Here is a 21,865-nt window from a genome sequence, read left to right on the forward strand (position 1 = left end):
TCACTATTGAACACTTAAATGTGGCTGTCAGGAGTGAGAACCTGAATTTTTAATTTTATTAGCTATGGTAGCATATGAAGTTTTGAACAATGTAGGCCTTGATTGTCTCCTTATATTTGTATTGCTCTTAAGTGGCCAGGACACATTGTTAATCTATATTGCATAGAAAATTTATCTGAATCTAATATTATCTTATTAGGACCAAGTTCTCTAGTGTCTTTCACATTAAAAGTAGCTAATACTATAAAAATTTAAAAGGCTAATATGAGATGACTAAAGTCTCAGTCCTTCCTACAGCAGGTATAATGTATGTTTATTTTGTATTAATTTTAGTAAACTTTTTTGAAATGTAACATACATAAAGAGAAATGTATAAATTATAGGTATAGACTTCAATGAATTTTCTTTTTTCCAGTTTTCATTCTTTATATAATTTTTTAAAAACAGATTTATAAGTACTTACAACTCTTAAAATCCTACAAATGTTCTTAAGATATATAATAGATAAAAAATTATTTGAAGCAATAATATTTATCATTTTGATAATTCTAAGGACTTTTTTTAAAAAGAAAATAGAAATATTGCTTTAATTCTTAAATTTATATCCTTGGACCAAGTTGCAAAACCAACTTGAGAGGGCACAGCCCAAAGTCTAGCTGAAACAGAAAGAATCACCTAAGCTTTGGAGAAGATACTTGACTCTGCTTTAATAAGAACAATGAAAATTTAAAATTCACTGGAATATTTTTACCTGGTTGACAAAATGCATAGAGACTGATAACTCCCTGTTGGTGAAGTTGAGAAATAGGCCTTCTCAAACATTTTTCATTGATGTTCAAAAATAATGTGACATTATGGGGATTCATTTGGCAAAACCCATCACATTTATAAATGTATTTCTCTTTTTTCCAGCATTTATACTTTTAAGAATTTACCCTGCAAATAAGTCTGCAAACATGTAAAATAATTTATAAAAATGATTTTTCATTATAGCATATTTGCAATGGTAACATTTTGGAAAAAAATTATAGTGACTACCAATTTTAAAACTCCTTAAATTATGGTTCATATACACAGCTAAATAAACATAGCTTTTAAAAGACTGAATTTAAAAGTTATATGTTTACCTATGTTCATATTATTGAAAATTATCCATATCATAGTGTTAGATTACACTAATGGAGCATAGGACATTGGATGATAAATTTTGTGATATAAATAAGGATCATAATAATATTTATTTAATAATCTATCACTGGCCTAAATAAACACAAAACTCTAATAAAACTGGGTCTGTATAGAGGGGAGCAGATGAACTGGAACAGGGATGAAATTTTAAGTTATGAACTCTTATATAATTTTGATATTTGAGTGATTAAAATGTTACTTATTTTCAAAATAACAGTTTTTAAAATTATTCTAATTTGTTATACACAGAATGCATACATAGAGCACAATTTTTCAAGTTACTGATTATACACAAAGTATTTTCACACCATTCGTGTCTTCATACATGTATTTAGGGTAATGATGTCTAACTCATTCTACCATCATTCCTACCCCCTTGCATCCTCCCTGCCCCTCCCTTCCCTTTGCCCTATCTATAGTTCCTCCATTCCTTCCAGGCTCCCCCCACATCCCCATTATGAGTCAGCATCCTCATCAAAGAAAACATTCTGTCTTTGGTTTGGGGGGATTGGCTAACTTCGCTTAGCATCATATTCTCCAACTCCATCCATTTACCTGCAAATGCCATGATTTTATTCTCTTTGGATGCTGAGTAATATTCCATTATGTATATATACCAAAGTTTCCCTCTGATTTCATCTACTGAAGGACATCTGGGTTGGTTCCACAATTTAGCTATTGTGAATTGTGCTGCTATAAACATTGATAAGGCTGTGTCCCTATAATATGCTGTTTTTAAGTCCTTTCGGTATAAGTATTGTGATAGCTGGGTCAAATGATGGTTCCATTCCAAGTTTTCCAAGGAATCTCCATACTGCTTTCCAGATTAGCTGTACCAATTTGCAGTCCCACCAGCAATCAATGAATTTTCAAAGTGAGCATACCCAACATTGTTGCCTTACCCATGTAGAGAAATAAAACATTACCAGAATCCTAGAAATACCTCTCCCCTTCTCCCAGTCATTACCATCTTCGTCAGAGTAGTTTCTATCTTTTTTATCACTGATAGGTTTTGCCTGAGTTTGAACTTTATATGGGGAATCTGGTTTATTTTGTCCCTCATTTTATTTGTGAGATTCCTTTATGTTTTACACAGAAGTTTGTTCATTTTCGTTGCTATAGATAATATAGTATTAGAAATAGTATAGTATTAGAAATAATTAAAGGAGAGACTAGGTAGTTGGGAGGCAAAAGTGAAAAAAATATAGCTGATAAAAGGAGAATGAAGATTTTGTGGAGAGCTGGAGAAAGTTGAAGCAAAATGACCAGTGTCCTAGAATTGCTGGTCCCACAGTGATTTAATTGAGAGAGCTGAGGTATGTGAGAGTGAGCTAAGCATTCATGCTTTGGTTTATCCACTGTGAGATTATCACAGGTAGGGGCTATATAATATTCTTTTTAAATAAATATATGGATTTTCCCAATTTAAAAAAAAAACCTTTGATGTTCAGTGAATGGATGTTGTAGATGAAGGGGAGTAATTAACAGTGAGAATTTCAACTCATTTTGTTTTAGGAAGTTTGTGATGGAGGTCATTTGGGGCAGACTGGACTTTAAGGGGCCCACAGTTTACTCCACACAACTAATTAGATACTATGTTAACCAAGAAATGTCTTTCTAGCATATCATTGAACTATTGGCAAGGTTTATGGCAAACTACAGTATTAGTAAATCAAATTTAATAACTAGTAGTTAAAATTAGATTTTATTTTTAAACATCAATGAACATCAGCTATTCTGTCAAATGTTTTTAAACATTTATTAATTAGCTTTTATTATTATATAACTTTTATATGATTATAATGAGATTGAAACTAAAGTACTCATTTCATGCCAATGTGTAAAGTTTAATTTTGTGAACATTATTCAACAAAAGGAAGTATCTTTTTATAATAGTCCAGTTTCTACCCTGCCCAAAACTTAGAATTCAGAAGATGTAGGGGTTTTTTTAATAAATTGTTTTTCTCATGTGAAGTCAATATTATAAAGGCAAAATGCAAATGGGCTTATTTCACAAATTAAATTGTTTGAAGAATTCTTGTGAAGAATAGAAAGAAACAAAGCAAGTGGTGGTAAGTGTTGCCATTTCACGTTAGGAGCACAGAAGTTAATTTAGTCTGGTTTTTGTCATGTATATTGGCAAAATACAGTGAAGATGACAGGGAAGCACTGTTTCTATTCTTTTCCATCAGTCTTGTCCCTCAGTTCCTATTTAGTACTACCTGATCTTTTCAGATGAACTATCTCCAGTAGTCTGATTGAACCTCCGAATTGATGTAACTTCTGTTTTTCAAAATCTTCATATTTTTCTTTGTATTTTAAAAATAATTAACCTACTTAATTTAATTATAACCAAATTTCTTAAAGCTACTATAAATATACTGTCATAAAATTTCTCCACTGATCATAGTATCATAGGAGAAACACCAGAGACATAGATGATATGTGTCACCTATGTATTATAAGTATTTTAAACTGTTATCCTTTACTTACATACTTGCCATAAACAGTGAGTTTATCTCTCTGTTATTCCCAGTAATTCTCAGTTTGGTATGTAAACATTATTTTTTTATGAAATTTTGTTTCCTTCTAGCTCAACAGGAAGATGATGAGTTTGTGTGTCAGATAATCTATGTCTTCTACCAGATGGTTTTCCACCAAGCCACGAGAGACGTCATAATCAAGGAGACACGTATCCTTTCAGTGTTAGAGGATGTATCTCACATCATCAAAAACATGCTTCTTTCTTGTTGTTCTTTATGTAAATATTAAAATGCTATAGAAAACACCAAGCTTTACAGTAAATTTAGAAGATACACTATTTTCCATGGTACTCTTTACCCTAAATCAATACAGGTTGAACATGACTAATCTGAAATAGAAATGCTCCAGAATCAGAAGCTTTCTGAATGCCAGCATGACACCACAAGTGGAAATTTTCATGTCATGTAGCATTCTCATTCAAAGCACAAGTGTACTAAAATATTGTATATATGTACTAAATAGCCTTCATGGTATGTACATAGGGTGTGTATGGCACATAAATGTGTTTTCTTGTTCAGACTTATGTCCAATTCCCAGGATAACCTATTACATATAAGCAAATATTCTAAAATCTAAGTAAATTTAAACACTCTAACAATTTCAGGTGAAGAATTCTCTACCTCTATATTATATTCTATATAAATAGAATATAATGAGACCAATTTTATTTAACTTGTCAGGTTTTGATTACTAAGAAACTTGAACATGTCAGAATTTCCTTCTCTACTAATATCACTTAATTATCACAGGTTCCAAGGACTGTCCTTCCAGTAACTTTATTTTCTGAACATTGGAAAACATGTCTGTTGTCAGGATTGTTAACTACCCAACTGTATGTTAAGTATTTAATATCTGCAAAACGTCTTGGGCATCAGACATTTGTTGCTAACTGCTGTCTGGATGTCCTTACCTAAAAGGGCCTTGGCATGGTGTATCCTAAGAGCATTGTGTGCCTATGTTTTCATTATGTTTCTGTGCTGGTGATCAGAGCCTTGCACATGTGAGGCCAGTGCTTTACCACTGAGCTGCATCCTCCACCCTCATGCAGTCCTAATTTTTAATAATCTTTTGCCATTTACTAACTGTGGGACCTCAAAAAGTTAGATGACTTCCTTAGCATACATTCTGACATCAAGAAAATGACTGTGGTAGTAAATAAAAAGACTTCCTACTTTGTGGGTTTGTTGTAACTATTAATGGATTTAAGGTGCCTATTATAGTTCCCAGTACCCAGAGGTACTCAGTAAATGGTAATTAATCATTACTGCAACCAAGGGGTACTCTATACAGTCACCATCCTTTTATGAGGAGCAAAAACAGTCCTGCCTTCTGTATTCATTGTGAATAATAACAGTGTCATCCACACAGCATGTCAAGCTGGAAATGTTACTCTCTATTGTCTCTGTTACTATACATAATTAGTCATATATTCTACATAAGCATTGACCATCAAACACATCCTGATTTATGAAATCAGTCCTGGTTGAAAAGATAGATAAGTAAATATAAAACAATAATCCAATATGTTCAGTGTCATAAAGACATGGGTATATGAGACACCTGGGTATATATAATTAAGTCTGAGATTTTTCTTTCAGTACATCAAATTTCTGATCATCAGATATGACCTACCTTATAATTTACTGCTTTTTTTTTGTATATTTGTCAACTTCAAATGCATTCTCTCCTTTTTTTTCCACCCATGTCTCCTACCCATCAAAGTTTTATATACCATCTTCTTAGTTAATTAAGCCTTTCTAAATCCTATGCCTTTCTTATTCCCAGTAGTTCGTTCGTTCGTTCATTCGTTCTTTCTTTCCCTCTTTTTTTTATTTTTTATTTTTTTGGGTTTTTTTCTCTTTTAGCAATTTCATGCTTTTATTAGTGCATTATAGTTAAACATCATAGTGGTGTCCATTTTGACATAATTGTACATGTGTAGAATGTAATTCACTCTACTTCAGTCCCCAGTACTTTTCCCTTCCTCTTCCCTCCCCCTGTTTCCTTTCCTTCACTAGTCTTATTGTTTTATAAAATTGGTGTTTTATACATATATGGGTGAAATTCACTATGGTATATTCATATTATGTACATAGCAAAAGATAAATTGTGGTATAAAGGTGTATTAAGAATTGTTAAAAAAAAAAAAAAAAGAAATTTTTTTTAACCTCTTAAAAGTACTTTCAATCATCTGTTTATATGCTTATCTCTCCCAAAAGATTTTGAGGTCCTCAAGCTCAAGTACTGTCTTTATCTTATCTTTATCTATACCCAAAAGTTAACACAGTACTTGATATGTGGTAAAAACTTGTATGGTCAATGAATACTGGTATCTAACTGGTTAATGTCCTTTAAAGTAATACCTTAAGAGATTTTTTAGTTTTAAATGATGCTACCATTACTCAAAGCATTTTGAAACTCCTCTGTGCTACATTCAAATCTAATGATGTACACTTTAGATATCACCTTTAGAGGAAAATTACCTTGCTTTTGAGGGAAAAAATTAACTTTTGGAAGCATATAAAGGCTCCAGAAGTTCAGCCTGGGGAAAGTCTAACTGAAGAAATCTTCATTTTTTTTTCTTTCTTTTTTTTAATTATTAGTTGTTCAAAACATTACAAAGCTCTTGACATATCATATTTCATACATTTGATTCAAGTAGGTTATGAACTCCCATTTTTACCCCGTATACAGATTGCAGAATCAAATCGGTTATACATCCACGTTTTTACATACTGCCATACTAGTGTCTGTTGTATTCTGCTGCCTTTCCTATCCTCTGCTATCCCCCCTCCCCTCCCTCCCCTCCCCTCTTCTCTTCTCTCTCTACGCCATCTACTGTAATTCATTTCTCCCCCTTGTATTATTTTTCCNGGCTGGGGCTGGGGCTGGGGCTGGGGCTGGGGCTCAGGCTCGGGCTCAGCAATAGAGTGCTTGCCTAGTATGCGTGAGGCACTGGGTTTGATTATCAGCACTGCAAATAAATAAATAAAATAAAGATCCATTGACAACTAAAAAAATACACTTTTGAATAATATTAAAATCATTGAAAGTAATAAACTTTTCCCTAGCTGTATTCCGTGAAACATTCCTTAAGTATTAACAGTTGTTTAATGAAAAATAGGGTTTTGAATAAGCTTGCAAAATAGAGTTTAACAGACTTTCTTGCTATAGGGTCTTTTCGGAACCTGTATGTATGTGCTCCTTCTAGAGGTTTAGAGCCTCTAGAAGGCTATTTTATGTATAGAGGGTATTTAAAACATGTAACTACAGAAGGCACTACAGAAAACAGTCAAATGAAAGCATAGCTTTCCTAGGTGACTTCTTTGAAAGACAGTTCTGTTTGCACTTCATTTCATAGGATTTTTAAAGAATGAAGTATTTAAAATACCTACCAAGTGCCTCATATATACAGTAAGTGTTTCAGCCTTTGCTACCTACTCAGTACCTTAGTAGCCAAACTCACAGTATTAAGAGAACTTCTGTTTGACTGTTCTTCATTCTAACTTCAATTTTTATTTAATACCAATATATTTGGGGTCTGTACTTTTAAAATAGTTATCCAAAAGAATACAAAATGTTGAAAACAGTGTAAATTGGCAATTAAAGACTGGCAGAATTAATTTTTTTACAAAAGCTCAAGGAATACTACTTCAATCTGATGCTTTTATCCGTGTTTTAAGATTAAATAAGTATTGCTGAAGTGCTTCCATCAAAATAATGAACTCAGAAATGTTTTGGTGTTCAGAAACCAAGTTTTTTATTGATGTCAGTGACAAATATATCTTGTTGCAACTTGTCACATACTAAATATTATGAAAATATTTAATTTCACCATTAAACAAAATATTTATTTGAATTTGTTTATCATCCTTTGTATTGTGATTGCCCCAGTGGGTCCAATATATTTAAACATTTTGAAAAAAGAATGTGTTAAAAAGAATTCATTACGGACTGGGATTGTGGCTCAGCAGTAGAGCGCTCCCTTAGCACGGGCAGGATCCGGGTTCGATTCTCAGCACCACATAAAAATAAAGGTATTGTGTTGTGTCCATCTACAAAAAAGACCCTCCCTCCCTCCCTCCCTCTCTCTCTCTCTCTCTCTCATAAAAACTCAAAAAAAAAAGAATTCATTCCTTTTAAATGAAGAATTTTAATGGTGAATGTTACCTATAAATAATAAAATCTAACTTTATATAAGATAACTAATTTGTCCTCTTAAATAATAATGTAGCAGAATATGGAACTCTAGGTTGACAGTCATTTCCCTCACAACTTAAAGGCACAACTTAAAGGACTTTCCCACCTGTCTGCTGGCCTACATTGCTACCAAGGAGAAGTCTAATCAGTCTAATTATAATTATCTACCCTAAAGTCTGCTGGTAATTTAATTTCCTTTCCCTTTAGAAATAACTTGTTTCTTTTTTTTTTCCTAAGAAGACCAGAAGAATGTTTATTTTCTTTAACATCAAGTTTTTTTTTGTTGTTTTTTGTTTTTGTTTTTATTAGAATTTGAATTTGTTTATCATCCTTGATTGATTTTTCTAAGTGTACAAATGTACTTTTCCTGTTTGTAGTTTTAAGTTGTTTTTTTTTTTCAGAAAATTTTTCTTTTTCTTTTTTTTTTTTTTGAGAGAGAGAATTTTTTAATATTTATTTTTTAGTTCTCAGCGGACACAACATCTTTGTTTGTTTGTATGTGGTGCTGAGGATCGAACCCGGGCTGCACGCAAGCCAGGCGAGCGCGCTACCGCTTGAGCCAAGCTTTTAATAAGTATTTGTTTAGTTGTAGTTGATACAGTACTTTTATTTTATTTATTCATTTTTATGTGGTGCTGAGGATCGAACCCAGGGCCTAGGCAAGTGCTAGGCAAGTGCTCTACCACTGAGCCACAACCCCAGCCCCTCATAAAATTTTTCTTGAATGGTAATTTTTAGTTATTAATTTTTTGCCATTGCCTTGGTTTTCTTGAGATTTCTATTATATTGGCTCTTCGTGGCCTATCTTTAAAATCTGTGATTTTCCAATCTTTTTTTTCTTTATGTTTTGATTTTATAAATTTACTTCCTTTTTACCTCATTTCTTTTAGGATTTTATCTGTTGTATCTTGTGTTATTTAAATTTAGTTATTATATCTATAATTATTTTTACTTTTATTTTTGTTTCTTTCCAAGTTTTTTCTCTGGGTTTTGTAGTTCTGATTTATGTTGTTTGTTCATATATATTTTAATATTTTCTTAAATTCTTATCTCTTTCAAAATGACAGGTTCTATCTTTCTCTTACATGAAAATGCCTTACCATGTTTTCTCTTTCTTTTCCCCTTCTTATAACAACCATAGACGGGATTTGACTGTAATTATTTTCTTTTGTTCATTTTTTTTTTTTTTTAGCAATACCGTAATATACACTGGTTTTTTTTGGAATGATTTTGGGTCTCGTTCATTTTTGTGTGAAATCACTCAGATCAAGAAAGCATTTATAGCTACACAACTCTAGTGCTTAACAAATGAAATATTAAAGTGAACTAATGATTTTAAAATTTGAAGTTAAATTTCAATTTAGCATTTAAACTTAGAAGAAATGGGGGATTTCTAATATTACTAAAGAGTCATGATCTCAAATGCAGTTTATATCTTTAACCATTTTTATTCAGAGGCTCCAGCATATCTCATAGACCTGATGCATGATAAAAATAATGAAATCCGAAAGGTCTGTGATAATACGCTAGACATTATAGCGGTAAGTAATTATTCTCTACACATGTACATTTGTCTTCATTTTAGGCAGGAAAAGACATTATACACCTAATTTGAACTATGCATTCAATGTTAACACAATTTTGTATTTTGGTAAGGTTCAGAAAATTCTGATACTAAATTTTCTTTTGAAACATTAAGCCTGTTGGCTTCAACTTCTAATTATAGTCTCCTTACTTAACGAGGCTTTATACATGTTCAGAGTTTAAGCCTAATCTACATGTCATCTTGGAATCACTTGAGTTTTGAGGGTTTTTTGTTTTTGTTTTTTTGAGAAATTATTCTTTAAGATCAGGAAATTTAATAACTTCTGTTAAAACTAATAATTTTTATAGCTTGCCTTTAAATCTCTTAAATAAATCAAATTTTGTGTTAACTATTTTTTTCAGTTTGAAAACAATTTAAGTTTAACTTAAAGTTTTTAAACAGTTCAGACTAACTTTTTTTAAAAATAAGCTAATTTTTATTATATGCATACACTTGCTTTGTAAGTTGCAATTGCTTTGGAATGATGGGAAATATAAAAAATCTTCATGTTATTCATGACTTTGGATTTTTCTTTTTCTTTTTTTTTACTTTTGGTTCCAGGGATTGAACCCAGGGGCACTTAACCACTGAGCCACATCCCCAGCCCTTACCTAGGGCCTCACTGAGTTTCTGAGGCTGGCTTTGAACCTGCAATCCTCTGCCTCAGCCTCCCGAGTTTCTGGGATTGAAGGAGTGCTCCTACCACACCCAGCAACTTGGGAGACTTTTAAAGTACACATGACTAGAGAGATATGAACAGAGGATAATCTAAGTCTTGGGGTAGAAACATGCTGACCCTACAGCCTCTTATTGAGAAATTATGCTGCTCCAACAGTCCTCTGCTGGTCTTGGGCCTTATATCAGGGATGTGCCAGATTCTATGTATTTTTAAAAAGTTTTTTTTTAATCTGTAGTATATATTGCTGCACACAACCTGCCTGCTTTCTTCTGTCTCCTCTGCTGTATGAAAATGGTACTCAACAAAGTAACCCTGACCTTCATTTATCTAAATCCAATGAGCATTTTTAGTCTTCATTTTACTTTGCTGACCCTACCCTCCTTGAAGGAACTTGTAGATCTTAGCATTAAAATCTAAAGTTACAAAGAAAATTATGTTTATGTTTTATTATTTTCATGATATAACCACAAGCTATGTGCATTATGGCTCTCTGAGATGCTGTTTTATCACTTTTGAGTGAGTACAAAAAAAAATTGGAACAAGTATATTGAAACGATTTAGTTCACTTAATCTATGAATCTCTAAACTGGATTTACAAAGTAACTATTTGATGTCTTGCCACATAATCACAGATCATTTCACACTGTGGAAAACCTTAGTCTGAAACATTTACATAGAAAAACCGGACTTATTAAACTGAGAGTGTTTCAAGATATCACACGTGGATGATTCATGTAATGTGGCACGCCTGTGTGCTGCTGCACTAAATCATACTCATGGTTCATTTTCTCAGAAGTGAAGTCCATGGAAACATCCATGGAAACATCCCACATTCTTCCAGAAAAACCAACAAAAATAACATTGCTGGGCTGGGGCAGTAACTCAGTGGCAGAGAACTTGCATGAGTGAGGCACTGGGTTTGACCCTTAGCACCACATAAAAATAAATAAAATAAAGGAATTCTGTCCAGTTATAACTATAAGAAACAGTTATAGATGGGCAATATATAGTTATAGAAAAATAGTTAGAGATGGACAAAATAATGACATGGCTTTGCCTTTCTGCTGGTATGCTCCTATAAGGTTCAAGACCCTGGTTCACCTGGTTCACTTCTTGCTTATTTTTCAGGCTTAGTAAATTTTAATTTTTCAGTGTGAGTTTGATGTTTTTATTTTTTTAATTTCATACAAATTGGATTTAATAAGTTTTGTTAGCCCTGTTTTATAGTTTATTTTATATTGCATAAACAAAAAGACAGAAATTCAGGATATTTTTCCAGCTTGTTGGAATTTAAATACACAAAAATTTATATTTACATGAATGTGTGTATTCCTTGCCTGTTTCTTATGCATATTGCTTTATTTTTTTTCCTTTAATTGACAACAGTTGGACTTAAAAGAACCCAAACATAGTATGAAAGAGAAAAATCATGATTTCTTAAATAAATTTCATTTAGTTCTGCCTTTTACTTTTAGGCCTGACTTGACATATTTAAAATGATATTGTACAGGTTAGCCTCCTCAGTATTTTAAGCAGAGATTGTTTTAGGATATAATTGTACTTAGAGATCTGATTAGAAAATGCCATGGCCAAGTCCAGAGGTGACACTTGGGACAGTTCAGAGAGTATGTGCATAAAAGTCAATAACTTTATTATGTGTGTGTTTAATTTGTGTATATGTGTATCATTCAGAGAAATGTTTTTCTAAGACATAAAAGCATCTTTTTAATAGCTGCTGCCTTAATTATAATGAATAGCTAAATTACTCTAGACCTGCTTTAATTTAGTATGAAAAATTGTATTAAATAAACCATATTACAGTCTCAATTAAGGGGCTGCCACATTAAAGGAGAAAGGAAAATCTGTTTTCCATCAGTTATGTTAGAACACAAAGCAGATCTATGTAGCCCTATGTTATCCTATAGTGTGTTAATCAGATACAAGGTGTGACGGAAGCCAGTGACAAAAGAGTTTTCGTGATAGTGAACAGACTCTGATAATAGGCTGGTTAAGGCTTCATAATGTTTTACTGGTTAAGTAGTAAACAAAATGATGTAGGACTTCAAAAACGATGGCACATTCCATGTAAAATCAAACCATAAGTCTTTTGTGACACTTTAGAATTTCTGGAAACTGAGTGCTTAAGATCATACTGTCAGAAGCTGAGAAGAGAATACAAGACATTTTGTCTTTTAAATACAGGATAAAGTCAAGGCTCAAAGCCAGGACACAAAGTATAATCCTCATAAAAAGAAGTGCTTCAACGTGAACAAAAACGAACTATATCCCTAGAATATTGCCACAAAAGCTTGCTAGATCTAAGATGATGGCATCTTAGAGGTGACTGAAATGCTATCTCTGAGTTCTCATAGTCACTGCCTGATAAAGAGGGTGGGCAGTGGGCATTACCAGGGGAGTAGAGATTGGGAGAAGGTGTTACAATTGATTTTTTTAAATCTTTTTTTATTCTTTTTTGATGTACATGATAATAGAGTGTATTTTGACATATTATATATACATGAAGTATAACATTCTAATTAGTATCCCATTTTTGTGATTGTACATGATGTGGAATTTCACTGGTGGTATATTCATGTATGAAAATAGGAAAGTTATGTCCGATTCATTCTACTGTCTTTCCTGTTCCCTCCTCTCTCCCTTCCCTTAATTCCCCTTTGTCTAATCCACTAAACTTTTCTATATGCCCCCTCCACCATCATTGTGTGTTAGCATTTGTGTAACAGAGAAAACATTTGGCCTTTGGTTTTGGGGGATTGGATTATTTCACTTAGCATGATAGTCTCCATATACCAGCAGAAGTTATAGTCATTCTTTTTTATGGCTGAGTAATATTCCATTGTGTATATATATCATATTTCTTTACCTGTTCATGGCTGGAGGGCTAGAATTGACTTTAGTTAATTATGTTTACTTCAGTGAACATTTTAACCCTGGATATTCATTTTTGAGTAGCTTTTTAACTTTTAAAAAGAAACTCCTATACTATACCAGTATTTTTCAATTATTTGAGATAATAATTTCAGTGACTTTATGAAGTCATAACATTAAGTATAGGCTTTTAGTCTTAAAATGTTAGAGCTTGAGTAAGTCCTAGATTTGTTTCATTGTGCAAATGAAGAATCAGGCCAACAGAGATTAAGATACCTTGAGAAATGTGCATACTCCAGTGGGTATCAGAGCCAGCACTGGAAACCAGATCTCCTGATTCCTAATTTAGTGCACTTTATATTATGCCCTGCCATATTATTAATACTTGTAAGCCCAGACTCTGAAATACAAAGAAACTGATTTTTCCAGGGCTACCAAACTGTGTTGTTGGGAATTCCAGAGTGCTGTGGAAGATAGGATAAGGGCATTGGAATATGATCCTTTGGAGTATGACTAAGCTTTTACTTGGTTTTCACTGAAATGGAAGAGGAAAGAAATAAAAAGGAAAAAAGTTGTTTGAGGGGTGGGGGAGGTGGAATATTAAGTTGTTGACACATTTTATCTTGGGAAATATATTTTAAGATTCTCTTTTTCACATTTTTAGCCTTAAAATTATCTTTTTAAAAAATAGAACAATAATAGTAGGTGGCAGGTGACTTAATATCAGTGCCTTTTGAACTTTTCCTAAAATTTAAACTATCAAGACCACTGTTTTAGCCTATTAATTTACTGCAATTGCTAAATAGGATCTCAGTAGTCATAAGCTAAAGCTTCGATTTTCAAAAAATCTGATAAACCTTTTCAGAAACACATAGATGAGTGATCACCTTCATATAGCAAAACACTGCTGTCTCATTTGATTCTAATACTTACCTCCAAGGAATAAAGTGTAACTACTTAAATGAATACTTGTTAACTAAATGCCTATATTTTATTCTAAGATGCTCTATTTGGTAAACGTTTGAAACCTGAGGCTATATTATCACAAACTAAAACAAACTTATGGCCAAAGTACAATATCTTACAAGCCTCTAAATTTTTTTAAAAGAGAGAGAGAGAGAGAGAGAGAATTTTTTAATATTTATTTTTTAGTTTTCGGCGGACACAACATCTTTGTTTGTATGTGGTGCTGAGGATCGAACCCAGGCCGCACGCATGCCAGGCGAGCGCGCTACCACTTGAGCCACATCCCCAGCCCCAAGCCTCTAAATTTAAAAGTATATACATTTTAAAATATTTTTCAAAAGTAGCCATTAATATTGGAATTTAAAATGCCATTAAAACTGGTGGGATGGAGGGGGTGTGGAGGTAGGAATGAATTGGACATTATTACCCTACGTGCACATACGATTACGTGACCTGTGTAGCTCTACATCATGTACAATCAGACGAATGAGAAGTTACGCTCCATTTATGTATAATGTGTCAAAATGCATTCTACTGTCATGTGGAACTAATTAGAACAAATGAAAAAAAAAAAAAAAAAAAACCTGGTGGGAAGCCAAGTGTGATGGCACTCACCTGTAATCCTGGCAATTTAGGAGAAATAAACAAGAGGATCTCAAGTTCAAGCCCTGTCTCAGAGACTTGTGAGGCCCTAAACTTAGTGAGACCCTAACTCAAAAAAAAAAAAAAAATAGTGTTGGGACTGTATCACATTCATAAAGCCCCTGGGCTCAATCCCTAGTGCCAGCCCCCGAGTCCCCCTGCAAAAATAAATAAACTGGTAGGATATATAGCATTATTTATGGTGATGAGTCTCTATTTTTTGTAATTTTCGAATTTCAATGATGAAAATATTCCCTTTGAAATTATGAAAATCCAAATATTATTTTCAAAAAATCATGTTTTAATTCTTTAAGACTTTAAAAATAGGGGAACTTTTAAGGCCTTGACACTACCTGCTCAAGGGTTTTTTTTTTTTTTTTTTTTTGGTCAATTTTCAACCTATGATCTATAACAAAAAAAAGTAAATACATACAAAATCTCAAGGCCACCTCTTATGAAAACACTGCTTGTCATTGTAGTAGATTCCGTAAATATTGTTGGGTCTTTTTGTAAGATGTAATTTTCAGTATTCTGGATAATGACGGTTTGGTATATAATAACATTCTATCTCATATTTCCTAAGGAAAAACTTTGTTTTGCTCTTTTTTTTTTTTAAAGAATCAAGAAAACCATAGTGTTTTCATTGTGAGACTATAAGTAGTAATGCATAAGTTAATCATTATGTTAGTCACAGATATTAAACCTATTGTTTTATAGTAAAAAATACTTAAAAATCAGAATAAATTATTTTAAAGAAGAAAATAACAGTACAATCTTCATCATTACTACTATGCTTTTTGAGCCTTATAATGCTAAGGTACTAGTTCTGTAGGCTAATTCTATCACAAACTGATACAGAGAGAGATGAAGACTTTAGAAGAGTGCTAAGGGTAGTCTCGTTACATGTGATGCTAGGTTCTGTGCGAACTTACTGCCTTAAAAAATCAGCTTTACCAAGAGAGTGTCAAAAGTTAGCCATGAATGCTCATGGATGTTTTTGGTTTGTACATTTGGATTTTTGTCAAACAGTCTCTTTAAAGAAAAAAACAAACAAACAAAAAAAATACACACACACACCACATACACATACATACATACACACACATTGTAACCAGACATAACCCTCTATGTTCATATATGAATATACAACCAGTGTAATTCTACATCATGTACACCACAAGAATGGGAAGTTATACTCCATGTCTGTATAATATGTCAAAATATATTCTACTTTCATGTATAACTAAAAAGAACAAATAAAAATAAGTATATAATATAAAAAAAGAAAAGAGAAAACAAAACTTGAGCTTGTGCGTGGAAGTTCGTGAATAAAAGTATTGCTCTGAGCTCGTAGGATGATAAGGCTGAAGGAATCGTGTGTGAAGAGACATCTTTGTTACTTATTTCTACATTTATATTTGTTATATTTTTGTTATCATTAAGTTAGGTTACTAAAATCTCATAAAAGGGCATAAGATGACAACTCAGCAGTTTTTTTTCTTCATAGAGAACATTACCTACGAGGCTAACTACAGTTTGTGAATATGTCATTTAAGGATTATTTCACAGGTATTCTTAGGAAGCAAGCTTTACTCTCACTGAAATAGCAAGTTCCACATTTTATATGCTTTGGGCACTTGACTGAATTTTAACTCCTAATGTTTCATTAACTTACATTATAATTATACATAATAGTGGGATTAATTATGCATATTCATGCATGTACATAATTTGGTCATTCCCCAATACCTTCCCTTTCCCTCCCTCCCTGCCTCCCCATGATCCACCCATCTCTCTTCTAGCATTATTTTTTAAATATTTTTTAGTTGTATTTGGAAACAATATCTTTATTTTATTTATTTATTTTAATGTGGTGCTGAGGATTGAACCCAGTGCCTCGCACAGGCTAGGCAATCGCTGTACTGCTGAGCCCCATCCCCAGCCCCCTATCATTATTTTAATTAGTACACTGTAATTATATGTGTTTGGAATTCATTGTGGTATATTCCTTCTTGGACAGCATAGTTTGAAACATTTCATTCAACTCTCCCTTTTTCACTAGGAATTCATATGCTTGAAACTATTATAATTAAACAATCAGATCCTGTGTTTTTCTGTTATCCTTGAATACCTCTTTATTCAGATAATTTAGTCAGATTTTAAATTTTTTTACCAGGGTGAAAAATTAGCTTTTAACCTCTTACCAAATGAAACAAGCTCAAATTAGTTCCAATGTTTAATATGGATCTAATAGAACTTATTATAATAAGGCATATTCTTGGAGTTTGGGTGACCTATAACTTATCTTTTAGAAAAAAAACCCACTAACATGGGCAGTTTCTTTCCCAAACACCATTTTGCCCTCTGTTTATGAGCTAAGTGTTTTACCTCACTGGGTATAATTCATAAGTTGATCCTTTGCTTTAACTGTAAGTGTGTACAATCATACCCTTGTAAATTATCTTGCTATTTCTAATATTACAGTATCCTTTTTTTTTTTTTTTTTGTAGCTAACTTTACTTGACCACATACACAGAGTCACATATGAAACCAAAAAGTATACTGTTGGGGTCATATAAATTTTAAAGAGGCTCAGAGCTATAGTCTGCATTTAGGCTAAATTACTTAGAAGCAGCCATAATAACTGTTTTCTGTAATTAGGCATCACTTAATATTAAATTTTGAAAAAACAAGGTGAACTACCAAAACTATAGCCAGTGAAACTGCTTGTAACAACATCTCTGTGCATGTTATTTTTCAACTTCGTTCTTTCCCTAACACACTTCAATTATGGCCAAGTCAGAGAAAACATGACTGAGAACATACTTGGTTATTTAACGTAATATCCATTTATTATACCCTTTCTACCATTATTTACTCAACAATTTAACCCATTCACAGAATATTAGAGCTGAAAGTTGACATTGGCGGCCATTTATTACCTTCTATCCAGTGTAGAATTCATTCTACAGTGACCCTGACAAATAATTTTAAGTAAAACAACATTATTTTGTGGTTGAGCAAAATTAAATTCAGCAATGCTATTTATTTTCTGTAGTAATTATTTTCAGCAGTATTTATTTTCAGTAGTTAGAAGCAGTGCTTTAATAGTGCTTTCTTCCTATAGTATTATCTAGACTAAAAAATATATCAAAAGAGGTCATGTTAGCCACCTGTCATTAGTGCCACAAATAATTATAGCCACAAGAATCCGTGGAAAGCAAAATTCTGGTTGTTTATTTAAATTTTGGCAATATTTAGATAATATTTAAAGAAGAATTTGTGAACTTTAAATTCTTTCAGTGCTTCTCATTGTCATTAGTGATTGTTAATCCAAAGAGACTTTGGCTATTATATAAAATAATTCTGAACAGGTATTTTTAATGTGCCTTCTGACCCAAATGAAGGTTCTAAAAATTCTTGGCTGGGCATAGAGACTCGCGCCTGTAATCCTAGTGGCTCAGGAGACTAAGGCAGAAGGATTTGAGTTCAAAGCCAGCCTCAGCAACTTAGTGAGGCCTTAAACACCTCAGCGAGACCTACTCTCTAAATAAATATTTTAAAAGGCTGAGGATGTGGCTCAGTGGTTAAGCAACTCTGGTTCAATCCCTAGTGCAATAAATAAATAAACAGTTCTAAAAGTTCTTTACTTGTGAGATATAAGTATTGCTATTGAATACCAAGAGATTGAGTTAATATAGTAGTAGTTGAATATTTGCTTTCAATAGGAATATGATGAAGAATGGGCTAAGAAAATTCAGAGTGAGAAGTTTCGCTGGCATAACTCTCAGTGGCTGGAGATGGTGGAGAGCCGCCAGATGGACGAGAGTGAGCAGTACTTATATGGTGATGATAGAATTGAGCCATACATTCATGACGGAGATATTCTGGAAAGACCTGACCTTTTCTACAGCTCAGGTAGGATGATAGCCAAAGTAAACTGTTGTTCCCAGTGCCATAAAAAGAGATTTTGGTCTGCCAATCTTGCACATTTCCAAGTTTGTAAGCATTTCTTAACATAATTGGTCTTCTGCTGATAACTTCAGGTGTAACATATATATACACAAAACAAACAGCAATTCACCTTCAATTTTTCCTACTTAGTCTTTTTTATGATCTCCATTTAAAAAGAGTGGGCAGCTCTTAGATTACTTTCTAGAATGTTTCACTTAAACTGACATTGTCCAGATTTCTAACTTCTGTTTCAAAATGTAGCAATCATTTTCCTCTATTCTGAGTTTATTAAACGTACAACTTACTAATTTATATTTTGTTTTCCTATGTATTTAATCTTAATAGTTTAATTTTGCTGTCGTTTCAAAAAATAAACTACTTGGTGAGTATTGGAAAGACTTTTAAATACTTTATAGCAATGGTTTCTTCCTTACTCTGCTGATGTTTTCAAGGTAAAATTTAATATTTACATGAACCTTATGTATATTATAACTTGTTGATTATGTCATGCTGCCTTTTTCCAGGGATGAGTCTGGAACTAAGATGGGTAATATTTTGCATATTGTGGCTTTCAGTATTTTGCATTGTTGTCAATATTACTATTACTCCATTGAGATCATTTAATTGAAAAGAGGAAGGAAAGGATTTCTAGCGAAGAAATAAAAAGCATTAGAACTAAGGATATACCTCAGTGGTATAGTGCTTGCGGCCCTGGGTTTGAACAGTAACAACAAAGAAAAAAGCATTAAAGTAATTATATCTGAATTAATGACCCACTCTTTATTTTTCCTACTATGTGTTCCTACAATAAATTTGCTAAGTGCTTTCAATGTAAATTTTACAAATGTTTTACATGTATTAATAAGACCTATTTGTGTGTGATCAGTGCATATTGATTGTATAAATTACCATCACCTGTAATCACTAAAAAGTAGCATCATATCTAATCACTAGTACTATTCACATATTCATCCATATGTTTTCATATGGGTGTTGTGCAATGTAATTATATTTGATGTAGATACATGAATCCCGGAAAATTTATGCTTAACCATATTTCACCACATAATTGTCACCACCACATGAACATATTATTGAGTATTCCATTCATCCTAATCTTGCACTGAAGATAGTTTAGTAATAAATTATTTTAAAGTAATACCGGAACAGTTTTTTTAGAAAGCTTCACATAATGGTCACACTCTTAAGTTTTTGCAAAAAAATATTGTCATAAAATCTGCAACTATTATGCAGTATTATATAAGTACTTGGAAAATTGATAGATTTCTTCCTAACAGAACTTTACAGTATAGTTTTGAAATGCTGCTTTGGGTTTCAAACCAGATGGACTATATCATTAATTTCAACCAACTAGAATTTCTTAGTTCAGTAACAGCGAGTAGCTATTATTCCCTACATATTCTGTATTCATGAAGTAAAATATATAAGAATTTTTTTTGTTTATAGGAATCAGAATATTCTTTGAATCAATTTTCTTGCTTTGAAAATTGATAGGAACCTGACAGTTTGAATCAATTACCAGTTTGCAAAGTTGAATGAAACTATCAAGCACCCCCACTGTTCAATTTTGTTATTTTAATTAAAATTTTAGAACATATTTTTTAATTATATCACATTCTAAAATTAATTCATTTAAATTAACCTCTTAAAATGAAAATTATTGACATTTTTCTGTTACTTTATAACAAAAATGTTTAATTTGTAAGTTTGTGGAAAAACTGAATTACATATATTTTTATATACCAAAGTTTAGAAATGCAGTAACTGATGGAAAAATAAGTAAATTTAAATACTTTTGAGGGATGAAATAGTATCATTAGAGATCCTGAATATTTTTTTTTTAGTAGCCTTAGCCTGATGATATGGTAGGCATTTGACAGAAATTTTATACCTTGAATGTAGAAATTCAGTTCTCACAGCAAGCTGTCTATTTTTTTAGTTCATGAATCATTTTACCTAGTTCATTTTCCCTGAATCCATAGGCTAAATGAATGTCTGTATCATTTCTTGAGGTTTCTCATGGAAATCTAGATAACATCAGTTCCTTTTTATTTATTGTGTGCTGTCATAGCTCAGAAACATCAGATAAATTTGTAGTACTACATATACTTTCGAAGTTTGAACTATCTTATTAAACCCCTAAGTCTCCATGAAAATTTAGGCTGCTTCTGTTAAAAGTAGCTCTAGTAACTTTTTAGCCACAGAGATTAAACTACATGGTCTATTATTCCCTGGGTCTTATGTTTTATTTTAAAATGAGATGATATATGTTACTTTCTAGTCATTTGTATTGTCCTCTGTGTTTGCAAACTGTTAAATATCAGCCAAAATATATCTGGGTTTCCTTTGTCTTTTTTTCTTTAGAAGGGAATCTTAGTTGCCAGGCATGTTGGCTTACACCTATAATTTCATCAACTAAGAGTCTAAGGCAGGAGAATCACAAGTTCAAGGCCAGCCTCAACAACTTAATGAAACCTTGTTTCAAAATAAAAAGTAAAAAGGGCTCAGGATGTAGCTCAGGGGTAAAGCACCCCTAGGTTCAACCCTAGTGCCAAAAAAAAAAAAAAAAAGAAAAAAAATCTTGGTATTGTGAACCTAGCATCTCCTTTAGTTCCAGTATTTTTTCCTAAAGTCTAAAATTATATTCATTGATTAGTTTCCTTTGTTATGAAAGTAAAGCTGTTTGCTTTGGTACTTTTTAACTATAGAGGAAGTATATTATAATTTATAAGGCTGTACACATTTCTAAATGACTTTTTCCTTTTTTTTTATTATTATCATCATGGAGAATCTTATTCTTAGCATGTAAATATATTCCTAGAATACACAGCTTAAAACAGTTTGTTTTTGTCTCAAGATTGTTGTAAAAATCACAGTCTAAAGTTTATTTTAGTAACAATAAATTAGAAGATACTGAGTTTTAAAATTTTTTACTTGTATTCACAGTGATTTTTTAAACTGGCTTTCAAAACTCAAAGAGTTGATATATGTGCTTTGATTTCATCACTGTTCCAGTTTATACTTCATTTGTTCATAGCTGTCTTATTTACGATCATCACGAGATTTCAGAAAGGTGTGTCCTCAGTGATGTGTTCTAGGCGATTCATGTAATTTAATAACTCAAGTGTATGTGTGCAGCTTAGAGTGCTGTGGTGTATTGCATCTGTTTTCCTTTTGTTCTCTAGCCATTTAAATGT

The 21,865-nt window shown here is 32.4% G+C and overlaps 1 protein-coding gene across 5 annotated transcripts in view; it reads left to right on the top strand.

Annotated features, from left to right (window-relative positions):
- Nucleotides 1-21,865, top strand: part of Kifap3 (kinesin associated protein 3) — a 162,520-nt gene that overhangs the window by 81,232 nt on the left and 59,423 nt on the right. For all 5 annotated transcript variants that reach the window (XM_048810060.1, XM_048810057.1, XM_048810059.1 and 2 more), the window contains exons 16-18: nucleotides 3,782-3,880; nucleotides 9,388-9,473; nucleotides 18,422-18,611. In XM_048810060.1, coding sequence (XP_048666017.1) covers nucleotides 3,782-3,880; nucleotides 9,388-9,473; nucleotides 18,422-18,611 — 375 coding nt within the window. The remainder of the gene's footprint in view (nucleotides 1-3,781; nucleotides 3,881-9,387; nucleotides 9,474-18,421; nucleotides 18,612-21,865) is intronic.

The sequence above is a fragment of the Marmota marmota genome, unplaced genomic scaffold (genome assembly GCF_001458135.2).
Source record: "Marmota marmota marmota unplaced genomic scaffold, marMar, whole genome shotgun sequence".
NCBI classification, from domain to species: Eukaryota; Metazoa; Chordata; class Mammalia; order Rodentia; family Sciuridae; genus Marmota; species Marmota marmota.